The 25,439-nt window shown below is 36.1% G+C and overlaps 1 protein-coding gene across 1 annotated transcript; it reads left to right on the top strand.

The window, feature by feature from the left end:
• Positions 1 to 1,166: 1,166 nt before the first annotated feature.
• On the top strand, positions 1,167 to 18,838 carry NEIL3 (nei like DNA glycosylase 3). Its single transcript, XM_050338189.1, has 12 exons — positions 1,167 to 1,259; positions 3,144 to 3,259; positions 5,453 to 5,587; positions 6,639 to 6,852; positions 7,287 to 7,361; positions 9,872 to 10,038; positions 13,053 to 13,222; positions 14,696 to 15,098; positions 15,217 to 15,218; positions 15,667 to 15,790; positions 17,017 to 17,191; positions 18,021 to 18,838. The coding sequence occupies exons 1-12, from the start codon at positions 1,167 to 1,169 to the stop codon at positions 18,195 to 18,197; spliced, it is 1,851 nt and encodes a 616-aa protein (XP_050194146.1). The 3' UTR covers positions 18,198 to 18,838.
• Positions 18,839 to 25,439: the final 6,601 nt, after the last annotated feature.

Here is a 25,439-nt window from a genome sequence, read left to right as displayed (position 1 = left end):
AACCATTTTAACATGAAGCTCACCAACAATAGTTTGTATGTATCTGGAACTCAACTTTGAGTGGAATAAAAGTGCATGCAAAAGGTTAATTACTGAAGAATCTCTGGTTAAAATTCATTTACATGAGTGAAAAAATGGCTAGAGGACCTAATTAATGGTTACTATTGGAGCTTCTGATGCATCTGCAGAATTAGATGTGGAACTGAAAATCTCATCTACTGAAAAACATCCAGTTATGAAAACCCTTATTATGAAAAATATTATGTTTGATAGCCAAGTAACAGGAACTATTGTCTGTATTTTTAAGGTGCTTAGATATGAATATAAAACCCCAAGTTATGTACCAATTTCTATTTTGAAGAACAGTAAGGCAGGACTTAAGGGCAGCAGAAAAATTAGTTTGTGTTTTGCATACCATTTTTTAACATTGGTGGTTTCTCACCGGTTAGCTTAATTCTCTGGCTGGCAATTGTCTCATGTTTTAATTTCGAATGATCAGAGCAAAAAATTCACTTAAAGAAAAAAGGCATTTGCAGCAAGGGTAGCATACCCAAACTTTGGTGGAACGTGTGAATTAAGTTTTATTTCGTAATTTAGCCTGATTTAGCCACTTCCTTTCAGGTAAAAAAAAAAAAAAAAGAAAAAAGAAAAAAGAAAAAAGTTATTATTTTAGGAATAAACACATTTTGATTGAACCCAGATAAAAGATTGGATAATGACGTTTTATATAAGAAATAACACTGAGAGCTTTCACCAGCATGAGTACACATTATGGGGCATCAGTGTCTAATGTTCTACCTTATACTTTAAGTTGCCTCTAATTTGTTAGAGCTCGTAGAGCTTATTACGCCTATTCTTGCTTCAAGTGCAGTAGGGAAAGGAGCATGTTTCTTGTGTAAAGCTGGACTGACTGCAAAAACACATTACATACAAAGACTGAAACTAAACCCTAATTGCGCATCAAGTCTTAAAGGAAGATGCACTCGTGTGAGTGTTTCAGGAAGGCTGCAAGAGCCAATGAGGTTATCCGAGAGCGCCACAAAGCCACGCTTCCGCAGGACGCGGACAGGATGGGAGGCGCTATCTCCGCGGCGCGGAGGCGGCGCCGCCCCGGGCGAGCGGGAGATTCGAAGGGAGGCGGCGGCGGAGAGCGGGGAGGGGCGGCCATGGTGGAGGGCCCGGGCTGTGCCCTCTGCGGGGAGCGCCTGCGGGCGCGGCTGCGGCGGGGCCAGGCCGTGCGGAGAACGCGGGGCGGCGCCGTGAGTGACGGGCCGGGGCCGGGGCCGGGGCCGGGGTGGGGAGCGGCTGGGAGCGGCTGGGCAGCCGGGGCAGCGCCGCCGGGGCAGCGCTTGAGCTCGCAGCGCTTGAGCTCCTTGAGGAGAGCGCAGCGCAGGGGTCTTGGTTAGTGCCTCCCCGCCCGTCCCGTGACAAAATACTGTCTCTGTTCTTCCTCTGAATCATAAAATATTCCTCTCGTCAACATATAGTAAATAAACAGGCCTTAGCAGGTCTGAAGCTGATGCTGAATGCTGGCTTGCCGAAACGGGAGCTTTAGGAAATTGATCGCTCCTGCTCGCTTAGGTGAACTTCAGAATATCGTTTTGCCTCAGGAAACCTGAAATGCAAGGAAAGTTACCGCTAATCTTAATTTTTTTTATAATGGCTTAAGTCTTTGCACGTGCTAGATGATCTTTAAGGTCCCCTTCCAACCCAAAACATTCTGTGGTTCTAGTCTGAATAAAACACAAGGGAGAAAAGTACATGTTTCACAGATTTCACAGAATATTCTAAGTTGGAAGAGACCCTCAAAGATTGAGTCCAACTCATAAGTGAATGGCCCATACAGGGATCAAAACCACAGCCTTGGTGTTATTAGCACCATGTTGACCTGCAGAAAAGGAGCTTTTACTTCTATAATTAATTTTTTAAAGTAATTCTAATTGGACCAAGTATTTAAATAAAGGGTGTGACATTAGCTTTCAATGTGCACAATATGTTGTTTTCCTAGTAGCTTTTATCCTTTTTGTTGACAGCATGAAATAATTCACTAGTATAAAACTGCTGGGGTACCTTCTAGTAGGTGAAGATGTCAGGATGTCAGTAAGCAGGCCTTGGCTGATAAGCTGTGAAGGTATGGTCCTCTCGTTTTGATTACAGAGGTAGCTAGGGTATTTTTTTTCATGTCTGGTTTTGCTTACCTGTGAAAAATTGTGTGTTGCTTGTGGCCCAAGTAAGTATATTGGATGCCTCCAGACAGACAGGTGAGGAATTTTTCCCCATCTTCAGTGTATATAAGGAGTTTGTGATTAAGGCACGATAAGATAGTACTTCAATTAAATAACAATTTATGGAAGAACGTGGTTGAAGATATGTCTGTCTAAGGTGTGTCTAAGGTGTGTTAAAGATTAGTCTTTGTAGGTTTATATCTTTCAGGACTAAGCTTTTTGAAGTAAGGAGTTATGTTCCTGAGGTTTCAAAAAAGAAATCTCATTGCCCTAAATAAACTCATGTTCCTAACTTTGTACAGTAAAAGTCACCTCAGGGCAGACTCTATTGATTGGCAAATGATCATCCTAAGGGTCTTGTCCTCTAGTGGTGTCCCCCTTGCTGTTCACTTGCTTCTGAGATTAGACTTTAAACTAGTAGGAGGAGAAAAATATCTCTGTGGGCTCAGTGAAGGTTTTTCTGTGAAAATATGAAACAGTGTTTACTGTTTCCCATGTGAAACACTGAAAGCATATTATCAGCATTTGGAGAAGGATATACAGCTGCAAATAGCAGAATTTACACTCTTACATGGTTTTAATATTCATACTGTATCTGTTTAGTTTACACCAGCCTGAGACTCTTACTGTAAATTTATGACTTGAAGGAAAAGGCATAAAATACTCTGAAAAAAAAGATGTACTGTTTCAATTAGGAAAAAAATTGAGCTAAGTTATGATAGCATTAGCAATAGCGACTGCTTCCTGGGTTAATAGTCCCATTGTTTTTGGTAGAATTGCTTAAAGAGAAAATAGTTAATGTTGTCCGAGTTGGAAAATTAGTTCATACATCTGCTTGCTGAATGTGTACTCATGCTAGAATCAAAGCAGTATAAATTCTCTTCAATCTTTGTGCGTGTGCATGTACTCATTTTACAGACTGCTGCAAGTGAGGAGAGAATCTCTGGTCACGATTTCCTTGTTGGACACATTTACAGGGGTGTGGAGACACTGGGAAAGGAACTTTTTATGTATTTTGATCAGAAAGCTTTGAGGTAAGAAATGAGAAAAAGGCTTCCTATGCATTCAGACTGATTGTATTTGGTAGGTTATCTTGTTTTTGCTAATGTCAGTTTCAAGGATTTGAAAGCATTATGGAGAAACTTCTCATCAGCCTCTTTGCAATGCTGGAACTACTGATATAGTTACATGTTCAGGTAATTTACTGCTTTTCTCTTAGTCTAAGATTTCCTGAAAAGGTCTCTGAAAAGGACAGTTGGTCTTTAAAATACTTTGTTTCAAATAGGAAATACTTGTTATAGTTCTAGAAACTGTATTTAAAGAAGTTTTATTAGCCAAGTCGCTGATGGGAAACCTTGGAGAAATTCTATATGGGAAGGGTCTCTATGCAGGAGGCAGAAATTACTTATTATCTGATATTGAAGATCTTAATTCTCCTGTTTTAAGTGCATCTTGTGGATCTTAAAGATGTTAAAGGAGGGTGGATGAAGGCTTCAGAAAATGTGTCTTACAGCAGTCTAAGATTGGCCAGGAGACAAAATAAGAAGTACACCTCCAGAGAATGTATTATTCTTTATTAAAGTTAACTCTTAAATATAGAACTTTCTTGTCATGGCTAAGGTTACTGATATATAGATTTTATATCTGTACACAGTTTCTTAACAAAACCAGCTTTTCTCTTCTGCTAAGATTACCTATTAAAATCTGGTAGTCATGCTGGAATAATGTCAGACACATCTTGTGAAAGACTGGGCCATGAAGGCTAATTAACTAATTTTTTTTCTCAAGCTGGGAGTGACTTCCTGGTGGGAGATGTTAACCTGGCCATTAAATTGTTTTATGCAGTTTGGCTACTGCTCCTTTTAAACAGTATGCTGGAAGTTGGTAAATGAAAACCAGCTATTAATGTGAATGCCATATCTTTAAAAATAAGTTTCTGGAAGCATTTAGTACATTACCATTTGCTAGTAAGATGCAAGAGTTTGGTTTAAAAAGAGCTTTGTCCAAGTTTAAAGCTAAGTTTGGCTAGTTAAGCCTGTGTGGTACTATTCATGGCACTTGAGAATTGAAAATGGCAATTGAAAATAAAAGTGGCTGAAACAACTGTATCACCTGAATTGACTTGTAAGAAGAGTGTTTTGGAAAGACACGGGTTTTTAAAAACTGAAAAAAATAAATGCTATGAGGAAGTTACTTAAAGAGTTACCCTTAAGACTATGTTTAACCATGTCTTAACCCATCTGTAAATATTTAAAATGCCTGTCCTTCCTGAAATGTAAGAAAGAAGGGTTGAAAGGAAATATACACCATATGCTGCATTTTTTTCATCATTTATGTAGTTTAATCTGTTAAATCTTTTTGTAACTGCAAAATGATCCACTTTTTCTGATCTTCAGTCTATAGTAGTAGTAGGACATGTGGTTTTAGGACTTGAATGTAACAGGTGAATTTGTAATAAATAAAATGAATGCAAAAATAGTCAAATTTGTCCTTTGCTCAAGCATACTAGCTCCTGGTAGAATATGCTATAAAATGTAAGACCTCTTAAAGCACTAGTGATCTGTAAAATGAATGCTTGAAAGAGTCTATTCTTCTACTTTGCCATCTGTGCATTTTTCGGTTTGTTTCTTTTATTAATTTTTACTCAACCTGCAGCTTTTGCCTTGGCTGTAAGCAAAGGAAAGCAGAAGACAACATATGGCAAATATTAATTACTTTGTTTATGGTGTTATTGGATGTAGTTGCGATGTGATAACAGGGTTGGCAATGTGGGGACTGGAATCTTTCCTTTCATACGAGATGAATTCTGCCTGATTTAACAGAAAATTGTCTGGTAAAGTGGCCTCATTTCTTTGAGGCTCCCTGAAGGTTTAAGAACCTATGTTAGAAGACCAGCATGTCAAGTGAAAAAAATTCTAAGTGCAACACACCAGAAGAATGTGTTACTTAATGATCAGGTCTGACTTCTTTATAGTGAATTCTGAAGACTGCTGGAAAACTGCCATATTTTGGAGTGGTTTTGATTTTGAGAGGGTTCTTTCTTCTCTAGTAATTGAGCACTATGTAAAGCAAATAGTTTGTTGATGTGTTACTGGTAATAACTAGAATTAATGTACATATACACTGACTTGGTTAGTCAAGGTTCATAAATTCAAAAAATAGACTGATGTTACGCTTAGAAACGTTGTTCACTTACAATAACTATAAAAGCTCTCTTTCTTTCCAAGGATTCACTTCGGTATGAACGGTTCCATGTGCATTAACCCTGATGGAAGCAAAGACAGAAATGGAGTACTTCCAGTTTTGGAGATACAGCTTACAGAGGATACTGTTTTGTTTTTTGATGTGACAGTAGAGTATAGGTAAAGCAGAAACTAACCAAATTAAACAATTTGATTTATTTATTTTTATAACATTCTTTTAAGAACATAATGCATAATCACACAAAAATTGTTAAGTGCTTGGATGCTATCAAGACAAAACTTTTTAAACATATATTTATTGGTATGGTAATTTAGTTTTGTTACTTTGTATCAGAGCTTACATACAGTTAAAGTAATTCTAAGCTGTAGTCTCATTAGATAGTGTCAAGACTGGGAATGAAAGTTTGGTTTAATTCAATCCTTAGAGCTGAATGCTGAATTCCATTGCCCTTTACTTTCCATGCAAGTCTCGCTTCCTTAACAAGAGTAAAAACCTGTCATGATTACTGGCTTCAAATTTTTATGCTCCCAAGGTTGGGTTTTTATTTTCCTTTTTGGAATCAAATTGGTATAATTGTTCTAATTTACATGAAGTGGATCATTATGTCTATCACCATTGTACTTCACACTGCTAATAAAAATTACAGCAAGCTTGATTTTAAAGTGTTTGAGGCTCTTGAGAGAAAAGGAACATGTAAATTCAAATAACATATATATACGTGTTTAAAATTACAAAACATAAAAGCTTATGTAAGTCTGAGACTTCTTGTTCTTACTATTTTTAAATGATTATACTTAACCTAATAAAATAAAAATGTATCTTAAAAATATAAATATATATATAGTCATGTTGTAACTACTAGGGATAAACTACTACTGTATATATATTATATATAGTAGTTTATTTATCATTATTGTGGTATATTTATATATGCAAAGAACATATATATATCTATATATATGCACACACATATAATATCATATTGTAACTACCGGACCGTGTCACCAGTTAGTTATATTTGATGGTCCAAACACAGGGAGGGGTGGTTAATGTCATTTCTGTGCCTCTTCTGTCACTGGTATTTTCATGGTTTCTATTATGTGCATATAATGTTCTATAATACTGTATTGTGTTCTTTTTAAAACCATGCTGCTATATTGGAATACTTTTAAAATAAAAATAAATCTTAATGAATTTTTTCTCTTCCAGAAATGCAACCGAGTGTGAGCAGAAAGTGAGAATGATGGAAAGCTTGGATGTCTGTTCTCCAAAGTTTAGCTTTTCAAGAGCAGAAAGTGAGATTAAGCAGCACAAAACCCGCATGTTGTGTGATGTGTTACTGGATCAAGCAGTATTACCTGGAGTGGGAAATATCATAAAAAATGAAGCACTGTTTGATAGTGGTCTTCATCCAGCTGTTAAGGTGAATGAAATGTCTCAAGATGGTTTTAATGACACCTAAGCATTAAGAAAGAGCCTCTGATAATGGGTCGTATCATAATTCATGAGGAAATTAGGAGGGAAGTAGGAGTTGCTAACTCTACGTGATTCATGTGATCATTAACTCTTTGGTCAATAAAGGGAAGACAACTGAGATTTTTGCCAAGTCTTTCGCTTGGATGAGGGAGTGCACATTGTTTGGTATGCAAGCAGTGATTTTGTGTGGTATAGAATGTGAATGTATAGAATGTGAACATATACTGTTTTACTGAGATGATACAAATAATGTGAAGTCAGAATTATCATAACATGAAGCAATGCAATTCCATATCAGTGTTCAAAGTGCCTCAATAGGTCTTTTTTCTGTTTTCTCTTAGCATTGTAATATTCTAAAAATCATTCTTGTCTTTCTTACAGGTTTGCCAACTGACAGATGAGCATATACGTCACTTGGTGAAAATGACACGTGATTTTACCCTGCTTTTCTATAAGGTATCGGCACATGTTTCTCAGAAGCCTCCAAAACGTGACTCTGGCTCGTGACTCAGCTGTATGTGGTCATCCAGTGGAAAGAGTAAAAAGATGCAACAGGACAAGTGTTTCCATGAATAGGAATGTTGAATTGTGTGCTCTTTATTATTTGTGAATTGTCAAATAATGAAAAAGTGGAGGAGTCAAAACTGTCAAAGTATGCATAGGTTGGCCCAGAAGAGTTTCACAGATGTTGCCTGAAGCCCGGTTCAGTTTTTCTGTGTATGTGCTGTAATGTCACTCTGAACATGTCAGAATTGATGTATGTTAAACACAAACTTACATGTCGGATAACATAAAGGTCAGTCTTAAAACTTGGAACTAGAGATTGCCCCAGGGAATTATGAAGGTAATTCATGTGACTTCCCTTATGACACTTATATAGCAAGTATATTTATTTGACTAAATAGATTATAACTCCTAACAACTTTTTTTACCTAACTGAAACAATGGTTTTCATTGCTAAAATGAAATAAATTACAGTTTCTCCCTACTGTCACAACTTCAGTAGGATTTAATTTCTTCCCCTGCAAAGTCTCTAAGTCCTCGTTGCTCTTTAACTTTCCACAATAGAAAAAGAGAGAATTTGACCTAATCCTTCTACATTTTATTTCTTTAAGCTGCATGCAAAGAAATGAACAGCAGTGGTGAAATTCTTGTCTCTTTCTCTTGGTCTTCCTCAAAGCAAGGAGCTAGTGCTGCTAAAACATCTCTTTTTGGTAGGTTAGGAGGAGAGCACCTAACGTTCCTAAAAGTGTCTTTCAATCATGAAGGTGAAAAATGTGATTTGTTTAATCAATTAGTCTGCTTAACTGTTTGCTTTCCCCCAACCCACTGAAGAGTCCTTTTAGGTTGTTAGCTATGGAAATCTTTTCTTTCTCCAAACTTCACAGTGAAGTCTACCAGTAAAGAGACAGCATGTAGTTCTGCAACAACTATAATACTAGAAAATCTAAACGTGTCACAGGCTTTTAGACTGATAATAAACAAATCTTAATAAATAGTTAAACTTTCTGTTGCTCAGTGTAGCCATTTTTAAAACTTTTACAGTCAACACTTAGCAAGTATTCAACAGCCAAGTGCTTTTAAGAGCTAGCGTCTCCTTCTAAGTCTCCTTAAAATACATAATGAAAATTATGCTAATTTGTGAGGCATAGTGCTTAATAATTTTCTATAGACTGTTATAAATTGTTTGTACTAATCATACTGTATCATTACAGATACAAAGATGAAAAATCTTGTTTATGTAAAAAGCTGTTGCTTTAGTTTGGTTTTGACATAACTGGATGGGAAAAAAACTACTCATAAGAAACTGACTGTAAACCTTGAGAAAAAAGCAAACTGCTTGTGAATATTCCTGCCAATATATATTATTAATTCCTTCTGATTGAATTACTAGGTTGTACCGGCACGAGCACTCTCATTCAGCAAGGCTGATGAATAAAAGCACAGCAGAAGCAAATATGCTGTGCTCAGGGACACCTGTACTTTGGGAGAACTCCAAGAGTCTTCATACATTATGGAGCTAGAGCTATTGAACCCTGCCAGAGCTGAGCCTGTACTGCTGGGCCAGCTGTGGTATTGTTTGAACTGTGCCCAAGAAATTGTTGTTGTAGTGCAGAAACTCGTGTGGCTCTGCAGAGTTGGCTGAATCTCTACTGGGCTCTTGCTTAGGTTTTTAACACTTTTTAGCTATATGAATTCTCTCATGAGATGTGCCTGCCTGTCAGCTGTCTGGAGACTCTTTAGGCCACTGTGCCCTTGGGCTTGTACTGTACTTAATTTAATATGACTTTCTGCCAGGATCTAGGGAGCTTACCGTACTGCCAAGTGGCTTTGCATGAGCCAAGTTTTCTGGCATGGCCAGGGCGAAGATGAAGCTGAGGAACTTTACTGGGCACTACCCAACATTTACAGAATCCCTGGAATATTTCTGCATTGCACAATTCTATAGGTTTTGGGAAGGCGGATTGACCCAGGTTGTAGCATCAGGTTTGATGCTCTGTGGTGTGTTTTTTATTCCTTTGGTGGTGAGGGAAGGTGATACTGGTTTTGTGGTTTATCTTTGTTTTATTTTTGTTTTCTATGCTGCATTGATTGGACCTTATTATCTCTTCAAGAACACTCCTACAGATGCCAGGTCCAAGACGACTGGTGCTAAATCAGAGCTGGTCCAGCTAAATTCAGGGAGTTCCTAGCATGTATTTGCTTGCACCATGCTAGTATGGTTTTTTTTTTGTCTATCTTTTATTCCATTATGTGGAGAATTGTAGACACTTTTATACCTGATTTGTCAATTTTTTTACATAAAATTATATGAAATACAGATATAGCCCTTATGAGTGTGCCTTAAATATCTCCATCTAGTCATTGAGTTGTCAGTTTAGGTAGGGTTCTTTTTATTTTAGCTTCAGACTCACATAAAATTTATACTGAGTCTCTAACATGAATTCATACGTGTTCTCTTTTAGTGCCGCAAAACCGGGTCCCCCCTCTACAAACACTACAGAGTGTATAAGCGCCCAGCCTGTGGTCAGTGCAGTGGGAACATCACTGTGTGTCGTTTAGGAGAGAACAACAGGATGACTTACTTCTGCTCCCAGTGTCAAAAGGCGGATCCCCAGCTTGTCAATCCTAGGTATGATAGTAAATTTGTGACACTTTTAAGCACCTCAGAGTGTTGCTACAGTAAGAGAACATCTCTTTTCAAATGGAATGGATCCCCATGCATTTTATAACTAAATAAACTCTATGCTAGATGAGGACAGGGCACCTTGCAAAAGAAAAATGTTTTGTACACTGGTATTTAAAAATGGTTGGAAGCTTTGCTTCTTTGATACTATTTCTTTCAAAAGCTCCATCTGTCATGAAGTAACTATTCCTTTAATCAAATGTAGGAATTTGATTAAAGACAATTCATAGTATTGAGAATTATTTACTAAAATTAATTCACTGGAAACGTTGCCCCTTGTTCTTGGTGTTATCAATATAGTGGGCTTGGATGTTTACATACAACTGAGTTGAATAGCATAAAGCAGGAATTTGTGTCTCTCTCTTTTCACAGGATAGCCCCCTCACAACTGTGCATCTATGAAATTTTGTTCTGGCTTTAGAGTTATACTATATATACTGGCTATAGAGTTATACTAAAACTTCAGTAAATTCAGAGTGCAGCAAATATTGTAGGGGCTTAGAATTTTTTCTTTTCTTCCTCCTTACTGGTTTTAAAAAGCTTTTGCTATAGGTGTGTCATAGAGGCACTTTCAGTTCCACATAAATTGTGCTAGCAGCAGCTTTCCTCCTTTTATTTCAGGAAAGCAGAAAATGCATTTGATATCACAAAGGGTCAAGAGGTAGAAGTTCCAAAAGCATCTTATTCAGGCTTAGATACCTAAGTTATTCTTGAAAATTTTCATCTGAGGCTTCAGAATTTTGCCTTTTTATACTGAGCTCTGTCAATCTAATATAAGATACTGCTTCACTTTGCAAACTTTGCCTTCGTTAGTGTGTGTGTGTATATATATATATATATATACATTTTTAGATAAGATTTACGGAACACAAAAATCCCTCTCCTAGCTCCAAGCTTCTTTTAAGACGCAGATGGCCGAAGGGATTTTGGTTAGAGCTTAAAAATCACTTTTGAGTACAGATCAAATATAGAAAATTCCAGCATGGAAGATAAATATTTCACATGCTGATAACCCCAATCTGCTGTATTTTTAGAAAGTAATAATGAGAGATACTTTGCAGAAGGATAGGAAGACAGCAATGTTCTGTTGAGTCAGATAATGAGAAAACGATGCAAGGAAAAAAGTATCTCTCTCTCTCTGTTCTAGAACAAGTAGTGATTTGGGGTTTTGTTATTGTATTTTTAAATAAATAATTGAACAGTACTGTATTTCAGCGAAAAACATTGCAATGATAGTTATAAAATGCATAGGTTGTTTCTTGTGTTGTCTTTATCCTAATGGTCAGGTCTTTGTGTTCTACTGGTCTTTTTTCAATTATGCAGTAACCATTACTGTGTAAAAGTATATGCAGCTCAAGTGATTTATCTGCTATTCCAAGCTTTTCACATTTGAAGACTGGAAAGACCCCATGTGATTAAACTGACTCTCTTCAGATCATAAACTGTAGAATTTAATGCAGTGGTTCATGGGTCAAGTCAAGTAGCTTATGATTTTGCTCAACTGAAGAAATGAAGAAAATATCCATTATAAGCTTACCTCCTCAAATTCAAATGTACCTTGAATCCTAAAAATACACTTTCCCCCCATATTTCATAAAATAGGAAGGGACTGTGGGGGGATGACAGGAAGTGACAGATGGACCAGTGGGTCAACATGGAATTAAACTCCAGAATATGACATGCTGAGTATATTCAGTCTAGTAAAGCATTTTTGAAAAGTGAGTAGAACAATTGATCTAATAATGTGAAAGTACCCATTTTAACATTTAGAGTTTGGTTGTTTTGTTATCTAGCCACAGTATTTTGGTGAATGCTAGTATAATGTCTGTTCTACCTCTTGACAGCACAGGATCTCTGGTATGTCAGCAATTCTCATTATCCTCCTTAGTTTTCCAGTTGTGGAAGACATGGTAGGTAGTGGATATCCCTACCACTATCTTAGGAATCCAATCTGATATGGAGAGTGATAATTATGGGAAAAGTGGTAGGTCAAGGGAGTGTTACACATATGTTCCCAACTACAGCATTTGCATTATTAATGAAGTGCCTAAATTCTTTGGATTAAAAGAAGTTTCCAAAAAGGTCACAAAAGCTATGGAGAAAAACACTTGACAACTTATCGGCCATAAAGTTGGTTGACAATGTAGTACTTAAAAATTTAAATACATAACTTAGTGAACAGGTTCAAGTTACATTTAACATGCTGTCAATGTTTGGATGTAGTGACTGCAAAAGAGTAACTATGATTCTAAATCAGTGTATCAACAATTTACAGGAAAATCAATAGAACTAAATATTTAGAGGTACCTGGAGTGTGGGTTTGGCTCACAAGTCACAGCTAGGATCCTTAATTCTGAACAGGCTCCTACATGTTAAAAGGCTTTCTAGCAAATGGTGATAAACAAGAGACTTTCTAACTTTTAAGGCTTTCGGTGCTGTTGGCTGTTATGATAACAAAGAGGACTTATGGATAACATTTAAATGAGAGCAAAAAAATTAGTTTGCTAGATGGTGTAACTTTCTGCAGTTTGGTTTCTAAACAGTTCTTCATCCAGTAATGCATTTGTTAGTAAGTGTTCTGTACAAGGGAGCAGGGAAAAAGCCCTGAAACAGTCTCCCTTTCTCATCAAGTTTTTTGCTGCAGTACTTGAAAATGGTAGGGAATTTGAGAGGCTGGGGCATTGTGTTGGAGAGTACATCAGTTAATTATTAACTTTCTGTCCATTTCTTGTTTAAATATTTTTATTTGTATTACTTCTGCAGCATCTGGAAAGATTTGTCCTCGAGTTAAAGAAAAAAAAATCAAACTTGAACCATGACATGCTGTCCAAGCTATGATAGACAGGCATAACACTCTGTACTGTTTGTTCTCTGGCCCTGTGCCTCCCCGCACATAGTGGTGTAAGGCAATTTGTAGAAGGAACGTCAGAAAACACTAACATCATTCTTTTGTTTCACAGCAAACTGCCAACTAGAAATAGCCTAATTGGCTGGGCATATGGCAGGGGGTCATGTTCTAATGAACATGTAGCTCAGAAATCTGAAGAGGAGTGGACGTGTATGCGCTGTACCCTAATAAACAAGCCTTCTGCTGAGATCTGTGATGCCTGTTTGACTTCAAGGCCTGAAGGTACTGAAGGGTCGTCTGGCATCTGTGCTGGGAAGGGGGCGAGGACTGTGGTTTTGATGTAGTTTTGAGAACTGTAGAAGTGTCTTATTGTGAATCATATTCCTTTAACATAAACTTTAGCTTATTTGAAGTCAGATTTGGGAAATCTTACACAGACAATCATGGAAACTGTCTTGTCTTACACCCTAAAAGTGTCTTCCAACTTTATGTGCAGGTGGGATTCTGTAAATAAGTCTCTTCAGTGACCCTTTGTTTTTATCGGGACAAGGAGTGAGACACATGACCATACTTTCAACTCTTCTTAAAATCATTCAAAGTTTGCTGCATAAGTCTGAATGAAAAATCAACAGGGGGCAGAAAAGTAACTATTATTCTTTCACGTGAACAAAAGCAGTATATTTTGGTACCCTTTTCTAAAAGGATGTCAGTATTTTAGGGGCTAGTGTTTTTCCCTCCAAGTTCAGAGTGAAAATGATTCTGGACTGCTTACCTAAATCTGTTGTTAGTCTCTTGCTGGATCTTCTAATGCTGTTAGCTACATGAAGTATTGCTTCCTTGCTTAATCCTTTTATGAATGGAGTGATGTGTGTGAAACTCTTATCTCACACCAGCTAAACTCCATTTCCTCGGGTCACAAATCAATAAAAGTACATCATTGTGCCTTATATGACAGTTTTTGCCAGCACAGGCTAATCTTGCATAATTCTTCTGCAAAATCAGCACCAGAAACCTCAAAATTTTAATCTGTTCCTAGAATCAGATTTACCAACTAACATTTACCCTGGAGTTAATACTGTCAGCTGGATCTTAAAATACATAATGTCATGTGCACAAATGCTTTATTTTAAGCTTTGAAACAAAATCTTATTCCTTCTCCTGGACTTATAAATTATGTGAGTTTCACTTGTTCAGTTATATACCATTACTGAAAACAGGCCTGGAATTCGAAGATGTGTTGGACCTGGTGGAATGCTGTTGGAAAAACTCTTTTTTTCTTTTTTTAAAATAAGATTCATTTTTGCATCATAGAAGTGATATTTGAATTTTTTTCATTAAGATGGGCTTGCTTACCCCCCTTTCTTTCAAACCTTAAGATTTCTTGCCTTCTCACTTTGTTCGGTGGTTGTCTTTTTATTGTTATAAAAGATTATATTGAAAAATTAAAATATTTTTATCCCTGTGATTTTATAAGGTTAATTGTCCGATAGTTTTCATTAACAGAGTACTATTAACGTTTGGTCCTATTTAAGCAATAGTGTTGTTATCTTGAGACATATTTTATGTGCCTCCAAAAGTGCATGAGCATTTTTTAGTGGAAGAAATTTGATACTCTATCTAACCTGTGACAGATCTTTCAAGATGGTATTGTAAATTTACTCTTTCACTCTTCATATGATGACTTATGAATACATATCAGAAATATAATGTCTAACTCTATGCAGATGGATCATAACTGTTAACTTCTTTCCTTAGTTCCAAAGATGGAGAATGTTGAAGATTCTGCAGCCTTTAACATAAACTTAATGAAGTACCCTTGTAATGAGTTCAGAAAACCAAGCACAGAAATAAAGATCAATAGGAGAACTGCATTTGGAACTACAACCCTTGTCTTAACAGATCTTGGTAACAAAGCTGTTTTGAGAAATGATACCCAAATATCTGATGGGCACTCTCAGTCTGTTGCTCCAAAAAGCAACTGTAAACAGATCCAAAGCAATGCCTGCCAGTCAGAGGGAAGCACAGGCAAGAACTGCTCAACACACGTAACTGCTATGGCTTTGTCCTCCTGTCAGCAACCTGTCCCTTTCCAACACATACAGAAGAAACAGAAGATTGATCATATACCCTCAGTTCACCAATACAATATAGCAGTCAGGTATGTATTCTAAAATAAAAACAAGCCTTTATAATCCCATAAACAAACTTTATCCCTAAAGATTAATGGAATACTGTGCTGCTGGGCTCAGACAGTGTTGTCTTTGGATTTCTGCCAGGGGTAACTTATTCTAGGCTAACTATAATTTAACATGATTTCAAAAGCAGTGAATGACCTAGGCTGTCACTAGAAAAGTCCTGATTTTGGCATCTGGCCAGTACTGCTGTTAGCTAAACAGGTGTTCATAGTTCAGCTATTCCTATGGAATAGTGCAGTATATCTTTAATAGGTCAACAAGCACAGTTCTACCTAAGGTGTTTTTTGATCTTAACACTGTAGTTGCCACTTCTTGGAGAGATCTTGAAGTCATTGTGAAAGATTACAAAAGGAAGCTAGCTGAATTTTAATTACAGTTATTTGTCAACTACCGGTTTTCAACATTTTTCTGTGACAGCAAGCTCTGTACCAGTGCCTTGATGAACTTTCCATCGTTTTTACTCTTAACTTTCATCCCTACTTTATATAAGCACTTTAATGCTCTACGCATCCTGAATTTTTATTTACACAGCCCTGTTCAGACACATTAATTGCCTAGTTAAGAGAAATGTGAGAATCTATGAGGGTTGTCAAGGAAAAGTTGGGCAGACATACACAGCAATAATGGGAGTGCAAGGTAGATGTCACTTACAGTGGTAAATTATGCAGGCTGAATGTGAAATATTGATGATATGCTACAAAATTCCTGGTCATGTGTCTGTTCTGAAATACAGAAATTACTTTTTGCATTGTTGAAGCACCAGTTTTGAAATGGGATCTCACTGGCTAGCCAGGCTAGACTGTATGAATATAATTTCTCCTTGCATTCTCAGCAGAGGACTATTGAGGATGTAGGCAGGATAACTGAGAGTTCAGAGAAGTGCAAAGAAGAAATGAGACAGTATCAATCACAAAAACAGGTAGCTGCAGCAAGTCATTAACTTAAATGTTTTAAAATTCAAAAACAAACTGAAAAAACCCAACCAAAACCAACAAAAAAATTGGCTGTTTTTATCTTCTTGTGTTTTAATGAGGCATTGGAAGAAAACTGCTGATGTCTGCAAGATTGCAATCTTCCAGACATAGAAGAGAACATAAAATTCCTAAGCTGATAACTTGAACAGAATAAATTAATATTTTCTTTTTTCACTAAGTTCCCATCACTGCTTTTCTGTTCTATAAATATATTGGAAAGATACATTTCAGAGCATTCATCTGTTTCACGTTACTGTTTTTAAATAAAGTCTTGTGTATTGCAGTCAGATAATCTCTGATATTCAGATAATCTCTGACATTCAGATAATCTCAATCATGAGGAAGAAAGAGAGAAACTTTATCCCATTCAGGCAACTCTGTTCCATCCCCTCACCTGGACTACTTCTTATCTAAATACAATTTCAAGCATTACTGTAACTTTTTAGTAAAGAGGGTGGGAGTCTTTTCTATGAAGCATACAAATGCCTTCAACCTGGAGTAATGACTTGGTATTGGTCTTTTTCCCACCACTCTTTTAGACCATGTCAGAATGTGGAGTGGGGAGTATAATAGCAGTTTTAATATTTATTTTGTTTTGTAGATGAATTTGAGTACTTCAGAGTTATTTAAAACATGGTGGGGAGAACTGAAAGAAAAGCTCACAATCTTGTGTCTTTACTCCTAGCAATCATTCAGCTTTAAAGATGCAATAGGGTGCATTAGAGAAGCAAGCTTTTTGGCTGTCATTGTGTGTAAAAGAACACTGTAAAAGAACAGTGTGTAAAAGAACACTTCTTCTACACTGTGTGTAAAAGAACAGTGAGCTATTGTAATGGTAGGAGAGAATTCTTTGGCTGGTAACCCCTTTAACTTCTCACAGGAGTCATTTTGTAACTTGTCATTACAGTGCACCTCAAGCTAATGTGACAGGTGATACTCGTACATTAAGCACGGGCCATCCTCGCTGTAGCAAACACAGCCGTCTCTGCAGCCTCAGAGTGGTGAGAAAGGATGGAGAAAACAAGGGCAGGCAGTTTTATTCCTGCCCTCTACCCAGGGAAACTCGGTGTGACTACTTTCAAGTACGTATAAGACTTAGGGGCTGGTTAGCACTGGTTCCTGCAGCCTCCTTGTCCCAGTGATCTGTAATTGTGGACAGATATATTCCTTTTAAAGTTTGAGGTAATTCTAAATACTTTCCCACACTGAATTGAAACTAAGACCATAATGGTAGTTATAAATTTACAGTTTTAGTTACTTCTCTTACTGTTGAAAAGACACTTGCTTGTGCAAATGCTCCTAGTCTGCTTCCGTGTGATGTAAACCAGATGCACAGCAGAAATATTGGTTTGAAGGGACTTGTACAAGTTGTGCAGATCAGCTTCTTGGTCAAAGGAGGACTATGGCAAATTAGATCTAATCATCAGCCATGTTTCTGTCTAGCCAAAATCTTGAAAGCCTTTTAGGGTGAAGATTCTATAATCCACCTGGGCAACTACTCCCACTGTTGCACTGATACCTAACCTGACCTTCCTAGCTGTAATTGGTGGCTGCTGCTCCTTGCTATTTATGTATGTGTCTGAGAAGAGTTTGACCTGGTAAGTGACCTGGCAGTCACTTACTATCAGGTAGTTTATAGATGAAGTTAAGTCAGTAATGACTATAAGGCCTTACTTTGAAGAAAACTATGTGTTAACATCAATTAAAGTTGCACCAGTCAACGTGTGTGCAGTTGCAACTGATGATAAAGAAAAATCTAAAATCAGTGATCACAAAAGAGATAAAACTATCCTAACTACTAGGAAGAGTTTCTTCTAGGGTGGAATGCCTTGTAGATATCTTTCTATTGTCAGTTCTAGAATATGAAATTCATAGCCATCACATGTGTCTAAAGCCTGTTTCTTTTGGCAGTGGGCCGACTTGGATTTTCCATTTTGTAATCATGGTAAGCGATGTGTTATGAAGACTGTGTTGAAGATTGGTCCCAATAACGGAAAGAACTTTTTTGTGTGCCCTCTCGGGAAGGAAAAACAGTGTGGCTTCTTCCAATGGGCAAAAAATGGGCCAGGTGTGCAGATTCTTCCTTGATGCTGATGTTATAGTTATCTGCTCCTCAGGATGTCTTAAGTGCATACAACTTTTGTAATAATTTCTGTTTTGTTTTGACTTTTTCTCTGTTCACTGGTTAATAAGTAAAATAGCTCCAATATAAAGAACAGCAGATCTGGAAAGAGTAATTTTACATAGTCCTATAAAAATTTAACACTGCTTGTATGCCGCCTACAATTTTGAAATGAACATTTAGTGTGCAATATATTGTGACATATTGTTGTTTTTCTAATAAAAAAATGTAACTGTTTTCTTCTTTCATGTAGTGTGGACTACTAAATTGGTAGACTTTATCATAAGTGTAAACATGTATTTAATAAAAGTGAATAAAAAGATTATATATATATATAATTAATACCACTTCATGCTTTATTTAATCAGAGATTAAAATGAATCAGCAATGGACTGTACACTTCAAATGTTACAACAGTTAATTGTCTGACCTTGCTTAGATTTGGAAAACAAAGACAAAAACCTACCTTAAAATGAAGAACATGACTTCTGTTTTCTAAATTACATATTCTAAATTCAGGTCTGAATGTTTTATTGCTACTGAACATTTTTGCTCCCACATCCATGTGTAATGAATAATAAAATATGTCTGAGGTGGTTAAAACTCAGTTTATGTTTGTTTGTCTTACCACTATTTGTTGAAGCAAGGGGAAAGTTAAAAAACTATGCAAAGTTATCAAATGAGAAATAAAGCAGAAACAGACCTCTTCACATCTTTGGTGCATGTACTATAGAAAACAAGGAAAAGGAGACTAATGAAGATATGGCCATAGCTTTATAGATTATTGATTCATAATCAGTTTTTAAAGAATAGTAATGGGAAATAGTGTTGCTCCCCACCAAAAATGGTCTGGACAAAACAGGTTTAAAAGCATCTTATAAATGGTCCTTCAGTCTATGGTCTATGTAAATACTTCAGAACTGTTCCTTTTTTTTTTTTTGAGAGGGGAAGGACTACTTGGATCTCTTGAGAAAGTTGTGGAACTTCAGTCCAATTTGAACCTTCCATTCCATGGTGAAAGTGGAACTGTTAAATTCTTCCCCTATTCGGCACAAATTCAGAGGCTTTTTTGTTCCTCTTTTCAGTAGCCTTTGATACTTTTGAAATCTTTTAAAACTTTCCTCACATGAAGGAAATCTTTAAGAAGGTTGTAGAAACTATACTACTTATATTGCTCAGTGGACTGTTTCCAAATATCTCTTTCATGAGGTATACAACTCCACCAGAGAACAAAACAAGCTACTGCACATGGTGACTACTGATTTTTTTCCATTGCCATCTTTCTGTATGATGCTTTTTGTTACAATGATGTGTTGCTGCTAGCTTGTGCTTATACATCTAAATTTTAAAATTGTTATCTAACCAATTCCTCCTTGTATATGTAGAATTTCTTACACTGATAAAGTGTTTGATTATTTTTAAATTGAACATGCTTTTGGATGTCTTGTACGGGGATAAATCCTCAGTAGTTCAGTTAAACTTGAAAAATAAAAAAGAAATACAACCATTTTTGATTACTTACCTTCCACAAATATTAAGATTTCACTAAAGCTGTAAGCTAAATGACTTTTTCAAACTTTGACACTTGAAAAATAATGTTTAGGTTATTACATGTTTTTATTTTAGTTTAATAGCCAGAGAAGAAGTCTGTTTACATATAACACATGTAAGTTTTAAAGGATTAACTGCTTTTATTAACTACTGCAATATTTCTTGAACATGTTATATGTTTGGGGTTTTTTTTTTTTTTTTTAAATCTGTTTGGAAGTGGTGGTATATTTGCATCAGCCTAATTTTACTATATGCTATATATCCTAGTTGTATAACATCACAAAGAGAGAAAAGGCAGATGGAAATAACAAATGGTAAGGATATGCTGAGCTTATCACTCAACTAGCATCTGGAGGAATCTGACATGTTTACACTTAAGTGAAGTAGGAAACTGAGCAAGAGACAGTGAATTCTAATTCACTAGATGCCTCTACAGACCTTACTGCTTTTGCAAATACTAGGGTTTTTTTGCTTTTTTTTTAGCTTTTGTTTTCTCTTTCTCTTGCAGTGGACAGCACTTTGTAACTTGCTTAATAAGCTATGGCTGATAGCTGGTTATAAAAAGTTCTAACCAAAAAGAGCTGGCAACAAAACTTATCTTGGAATAGATCCCCACTCAACCTTTCAAAAACCTTTTGCAATCAAGGGTGCAAAAAAAAGTAGGCAGTTATTGAAAAGATCTCTTTTGTTTGCTCAGGATAAAAGTCCTGATGTTCAGCTTTTGTCCCAGTAGTTTACAAATGTTTTTATTTTTTCATGTTGATTCATCTCTTACAGTGCAAGTGATGGAACACACTTCTTTCAGATTTGTATCTGGCTTACACATTTTAATGGCTCGTGTTGCACTCAATCAACTGCGAAGACTAAAAAGAATAACAAGACCTAAGTTAACAGAGGGAACTGTCTATCCCAAACATTTTCTGTAATTTATATTCCTAACAAAAGCACATGTAAATTGCCTTTAAAGAAATACAACCCTTTTTCAAGGCCTTAGGGTTCTGACAAAGTTGTTACTTTGACCTGTACCCAAAGACAACTAAGAGAAATGGGATTATTACCAGTGTCTACAGGAGGCTGTTAGGACTGACAGGCTCACATAAGCTCCTTTGAGTCCATGGTTTCTGAAACAAGGTCGTGATGGCAGTTCTGTAATATAAAGGAGACTTTCAGTAAAGCTGACTTCTAGTACTCTTATGTACAACTTTTAGAGATTTTTTTTTTTAGACATTAACACTACAAAATGATAGCATGACTCATAACAGAAACCTGTCTCTCACCTTGAGCTGAAAACACTTTTTCTGGTTTTATATGCCACAAAACTAACTTCACAAAGCCCCTGCACTCAGCTGAGATGTATGCAAAACAGTTTTTTGGCAATAAAATCAAGGTCACACAAATTGTGAAGTAAAAATTTTGAACTCAGAAAATGTTAATTCCATATGCCATGCCCAATTTCTGGTTTATGGTAGCACTTCAGTTACTATTCCAGTTTAAGTAAGTTTAGGCAGAGTATATCTTTCAGTTCAAAACTAATGTTTATTTTCCTATTTGTGCCATTCAGTTTAGAATCAACAGATTTAATACCCGGTTTCATGTCTTCATACCCTTACTTAAAGTACTTTTGTAAGCAACTATTTGTAAAGACAGACATGCATTTTTCTTAATCTATACATGCACAACTAACATTTGATGTCAATGCAAATTCAGCAAATAGATGAACAGCATAATACTTATATTAGTAGTTCACTGAGGGAGAACTAAATTTACACTGAAAATATGCACTCAAGTTTTGAGACGTGACTATGTCACAGCTGTGACTACAGACCTCTACAATTATACACACACAACTATTTCTGTATTCACCTTTCTGTGTAAAAGGTTGCAAGTTTTCACTTGTTTTTCTGGAATGGAAAACATAAGTAAGAATCTTTTAGATTGATGGTGAAAGAAGCAGAAGATGCCATCCCTTCTTTGATATCTGTATGAATGTTCATCATTAGTGGCTAAGCATCTTTCACATGAAATCAAAAGGTATTGTAAAGTCTCTAAAAGACTTCACAGCAACTGTGAACAAAATCTCTGAACAAAATTTCTCAAATCATAAGTAATTCTATACCAACAAAAAAACAAAGGCTGTTGACAAAAAATAAGAACTTCAGGATGATCTTAAACATACAAATAAAAGCTTTGAAATGCCTTTAGAAAAACACTCAAGTTACGAGTTACAAATGGAAGCTAAAATTTAAATTTCAATTTTAAATCTAGACTACATTTGAAGAGCAACTTTGCAATATAAAAATTAAACTCATTACGATAGCAACACTGCAGAGCCTATGAAAGTGAAACAAACATTTAGCAAAAGTTCCATTCAAGGCAAAGTTGCTGGTAGAGTTCTTAAGGATGGTATTTTCAGGTGAAGTGGTCTTGAGTATAGCAGTGTAATTTGCTGTGATTGTAAATGAGAACTAACATGTAAGTTGGCTTTGTAGATGAACAGTATAAAAGTAAAAAAATACACTCAACACTAGAATGCACAAACAAGCTTAAAATCCATTTGTACAAACAGGAAATTTAGAAAATAAAAAATGCCCTTACCATTATTTTTTTCTTTATCTTACTGTACACATAGAATATGTAGTTTATCCTTTGCTTTCTCTGATAGCTCATGTTACTTGCACTGCATTTGCAACTTCTCAACTTCTTTCTGAAGTTTAGCTATTACCTAGTATTGCAATACCATACAACTTCAACTTGAAATCCGTGCAATGTCTCATGGTACATTTCATCTTCACTAGTAAAATAAAATGTAATTATTTTTAATCTGTCTAAAAGAGTCTAAATAGGAGAAGGCTTTAAAAATACAAAATAACCACCCTTATATAAAAGCAGCTTTGCAGCAAATGCTTTTCTTAAAAGCATGAACTGACTTCAAGTAGACCAGAACAAATATATTTACTATTATCATATTACAACTTCTCAAAGTTGTGTTTAAATAAAATTGAATTCTCTGATTAAAAAAAGTGAGCCATTTTTTCCCCCATATATTACTAAGGATGACTATAAGTAATCCACTGTCAGATGCTAAAAATAGCAACTATGTTGCAGAGGAAGTTCATAAGAAGGACAAAAGGGTTTGGAAACTTACCTTTGAAACTTTTATATCTTTGTGAGATATAAAACCACTAAAAAGAAATTAGAAGTCAAAAAATGAACCTAAACACACACACAAAAAAAAAAAGGTTTTCCTTTTGCAGTGGAAGTGTACTAAACACGTAGTCTTGACACTGGCTACTAAAGGTTCTTGGATTTCCACAGAGAGCAGTACAAAGATCGGGTGATCAAAGCAAGGTGTAACCATTCAAAGTATCCCTCTATAGCCTGACTTTGCATGTTCATACATAGCATTGCAGAAAGAGCCATAAGCATAAAAGAGACTTTTGCCATAGAACTATTCAGGTATGCAGATAATACAGTACCTACAGAAGTTTCAGCTATTTATATTTTGCTAATTGTAACTTATTGCAAATAAGTTCAATATCAAAATAAAAGGAGAAGAGCAGTTATGGGACAAAATAGAAGGTGGAATTCAGCTGGGGAGAATAAAACCATGACACGATAGTGCACATAAGGAAGCCAAGAAAAAAAAAAAAAGTGTCATGATTACTAACCTTTAACTTTATATAGCAAATCTCAGGTCACTATGTGATGCTAATTAGAATGTAATAAATTAGGTACTACTGAACTCAGTCCCTGATACAATTATCAGCTGCAATTCAAACAACCTTTTTTAACTCCTCACTGCCCTACACAGTCTAGGCTTGGGTGTTATCTAGAATACATTACATTCAAATTTAGTTTAAAGCCTTATTCATTGCACATGATGGATTAGCCTTATTTAATTTATTGTTATATCAACACATGAAGCACTTGAAACAATTAAAGCACTTGAACTTTGTTACTTAAATCTCCAGAAGCCAGATAAAAACCTATGTTAGATATATCCATTTAGCTGTATCTGCTGTGAAGTCTTTAAAATTAACACAGTATGCAGGACTGACAGCTTTGATGGTAATATATACTGGAAAAGACCATTCCTGAGATGGCATATTAATCAGGTCACACTTAGCTATTTTGTCAAAAATACTGTGTTAATTGCAAGGTTTCAGGTGACAATCACCTAGCAGGTTTTGCTGATTGAGATGAATCTTTTAATGACAGCTTAGGTGATTATATTCAAGCTATATTTAGAGACTGTTTAGGCTGCTTGATGGAAAGAATAAGAGAAGAAAAACTTGTAACTGAGGTTGGAGTGGTTTCCTAGTAACAAGAATGACTCTTGGACACACACAAAATCTGCAGCTCTTGGCTTCTACTCCTGTGGCAGAATTGCAGGCTCAGTCACCAATTGGCAGCAGGTTATATCTGCTCGTGGATGAATAAGTCAAGAACCACTCATAGCTGTTATGTGCTAAAAAAGCACAACTACATCAACTTTGAAAATGAAAGTATACCCAACTAAAACCTCCTCTATTTAAAATCAAGTATATTTAGAATTATTTTGCTTTACTGAAAGCTGCTAAGTTAGGAGAATACTGTTTGTATCCAGTGAAAAGTGTTTCTTAGGTGTTGGAAATAATAAAAAGCTTTTGCATTGCAGCCAGACAGTAATTTCAACAGAAATGACCTCCAGTTGTCCTTTATGTCCATTTACATATAACTTTTGCCATGATGGTAAATATATTATCAGTAATAGTAGTTTATTCTACAATTTCTTTGTGGGCCTGCCAGATGTCCCTAATTCTCTTCTATGGCACATGAGCAAGTCCAGCAATTTTTTTGGGGTTTTCCTTGGAGTTGTTTTTCCTTGGTGTTTGTTTGGTTTTTTGTTTTGTTTTTTTTGGGGGGTTGTTTGGTTTTGCTTTTGTTTTTGGGTTGTTCTGGGGTTGTTGTTGTTTTGCTGGGGTTTTGTTGGGGCTTTTTGTTTGTTTCTTTGGGGGTTTGTTTGGTTTTTTAATATTAGTTTCTTTTTTTTTTGAACTGGTAACAGCTAAAATTTTTTCCATAAGTTTTACAAGACTCTCCAAATAAGGTGTGAGTTTAAGGCAGTCAGGATTCAAGAAAATACTTACTCAGATTGCAGAAGAAAACAAAACAATTCCCACTTATTCCCTGCAATAAGAACTAACAAATGTAGCTCTTTCAGTTATAAAATACATGAAACATATACATTTTATGTGCCTGCCCATATGATTATATGATTAGCATTCATAGCAATTACAGTCTCTCACCTAAACCCGTGTGCAGTACATCTACTTTTCTCTTAAGGCTGCAACACTGCTTTACCAGATAGCTTACCCTGGAGCATCATATCTGAACATAGGTCCTGGAACCCTGTTCTGTAAACATTCTGGAATGTAAGAAAGATTTCCTGATCATTAATTCACTACTCAGATTACAATGATAACTGGTAAATTGTTCTTCTATGGATAGGCTGCTAACATTGCCAGAACATCATTACATATCAAAACTTGATAATAGTTTAACAAGAAGAGGTTTGTATCATTCTCCACACGCAGGGGATGGCAGGCCTCACACTGTGATGGCATAAAGGGAAGGGTTGTGCCTAGGGTGGCAATCTCACATATCTGGTTTGAGAA

The sequence above is a fragment of the Myiozetetes cayanensis genome, unplaced genomic scaffold (assembly GCF_022539395.1).
Source record: "Myiozetetes cayanensis isolate MyiCay16 unplaced genomic scaffold, myiCay2020 scf7, whole genome shotgun sequence".
Lineage (NCBI taxonomy): Eukaryota > Metazoa > Chordata > Aves > Passeriformes > Tyrannidae > Myiozetetes > Myiozetetes cayanensis.
The sequence above is the reverse complement of the archived record's forward strand: the minus strand, read 5'-3'. Positions and strand labels throughout refer to the sequence as shown.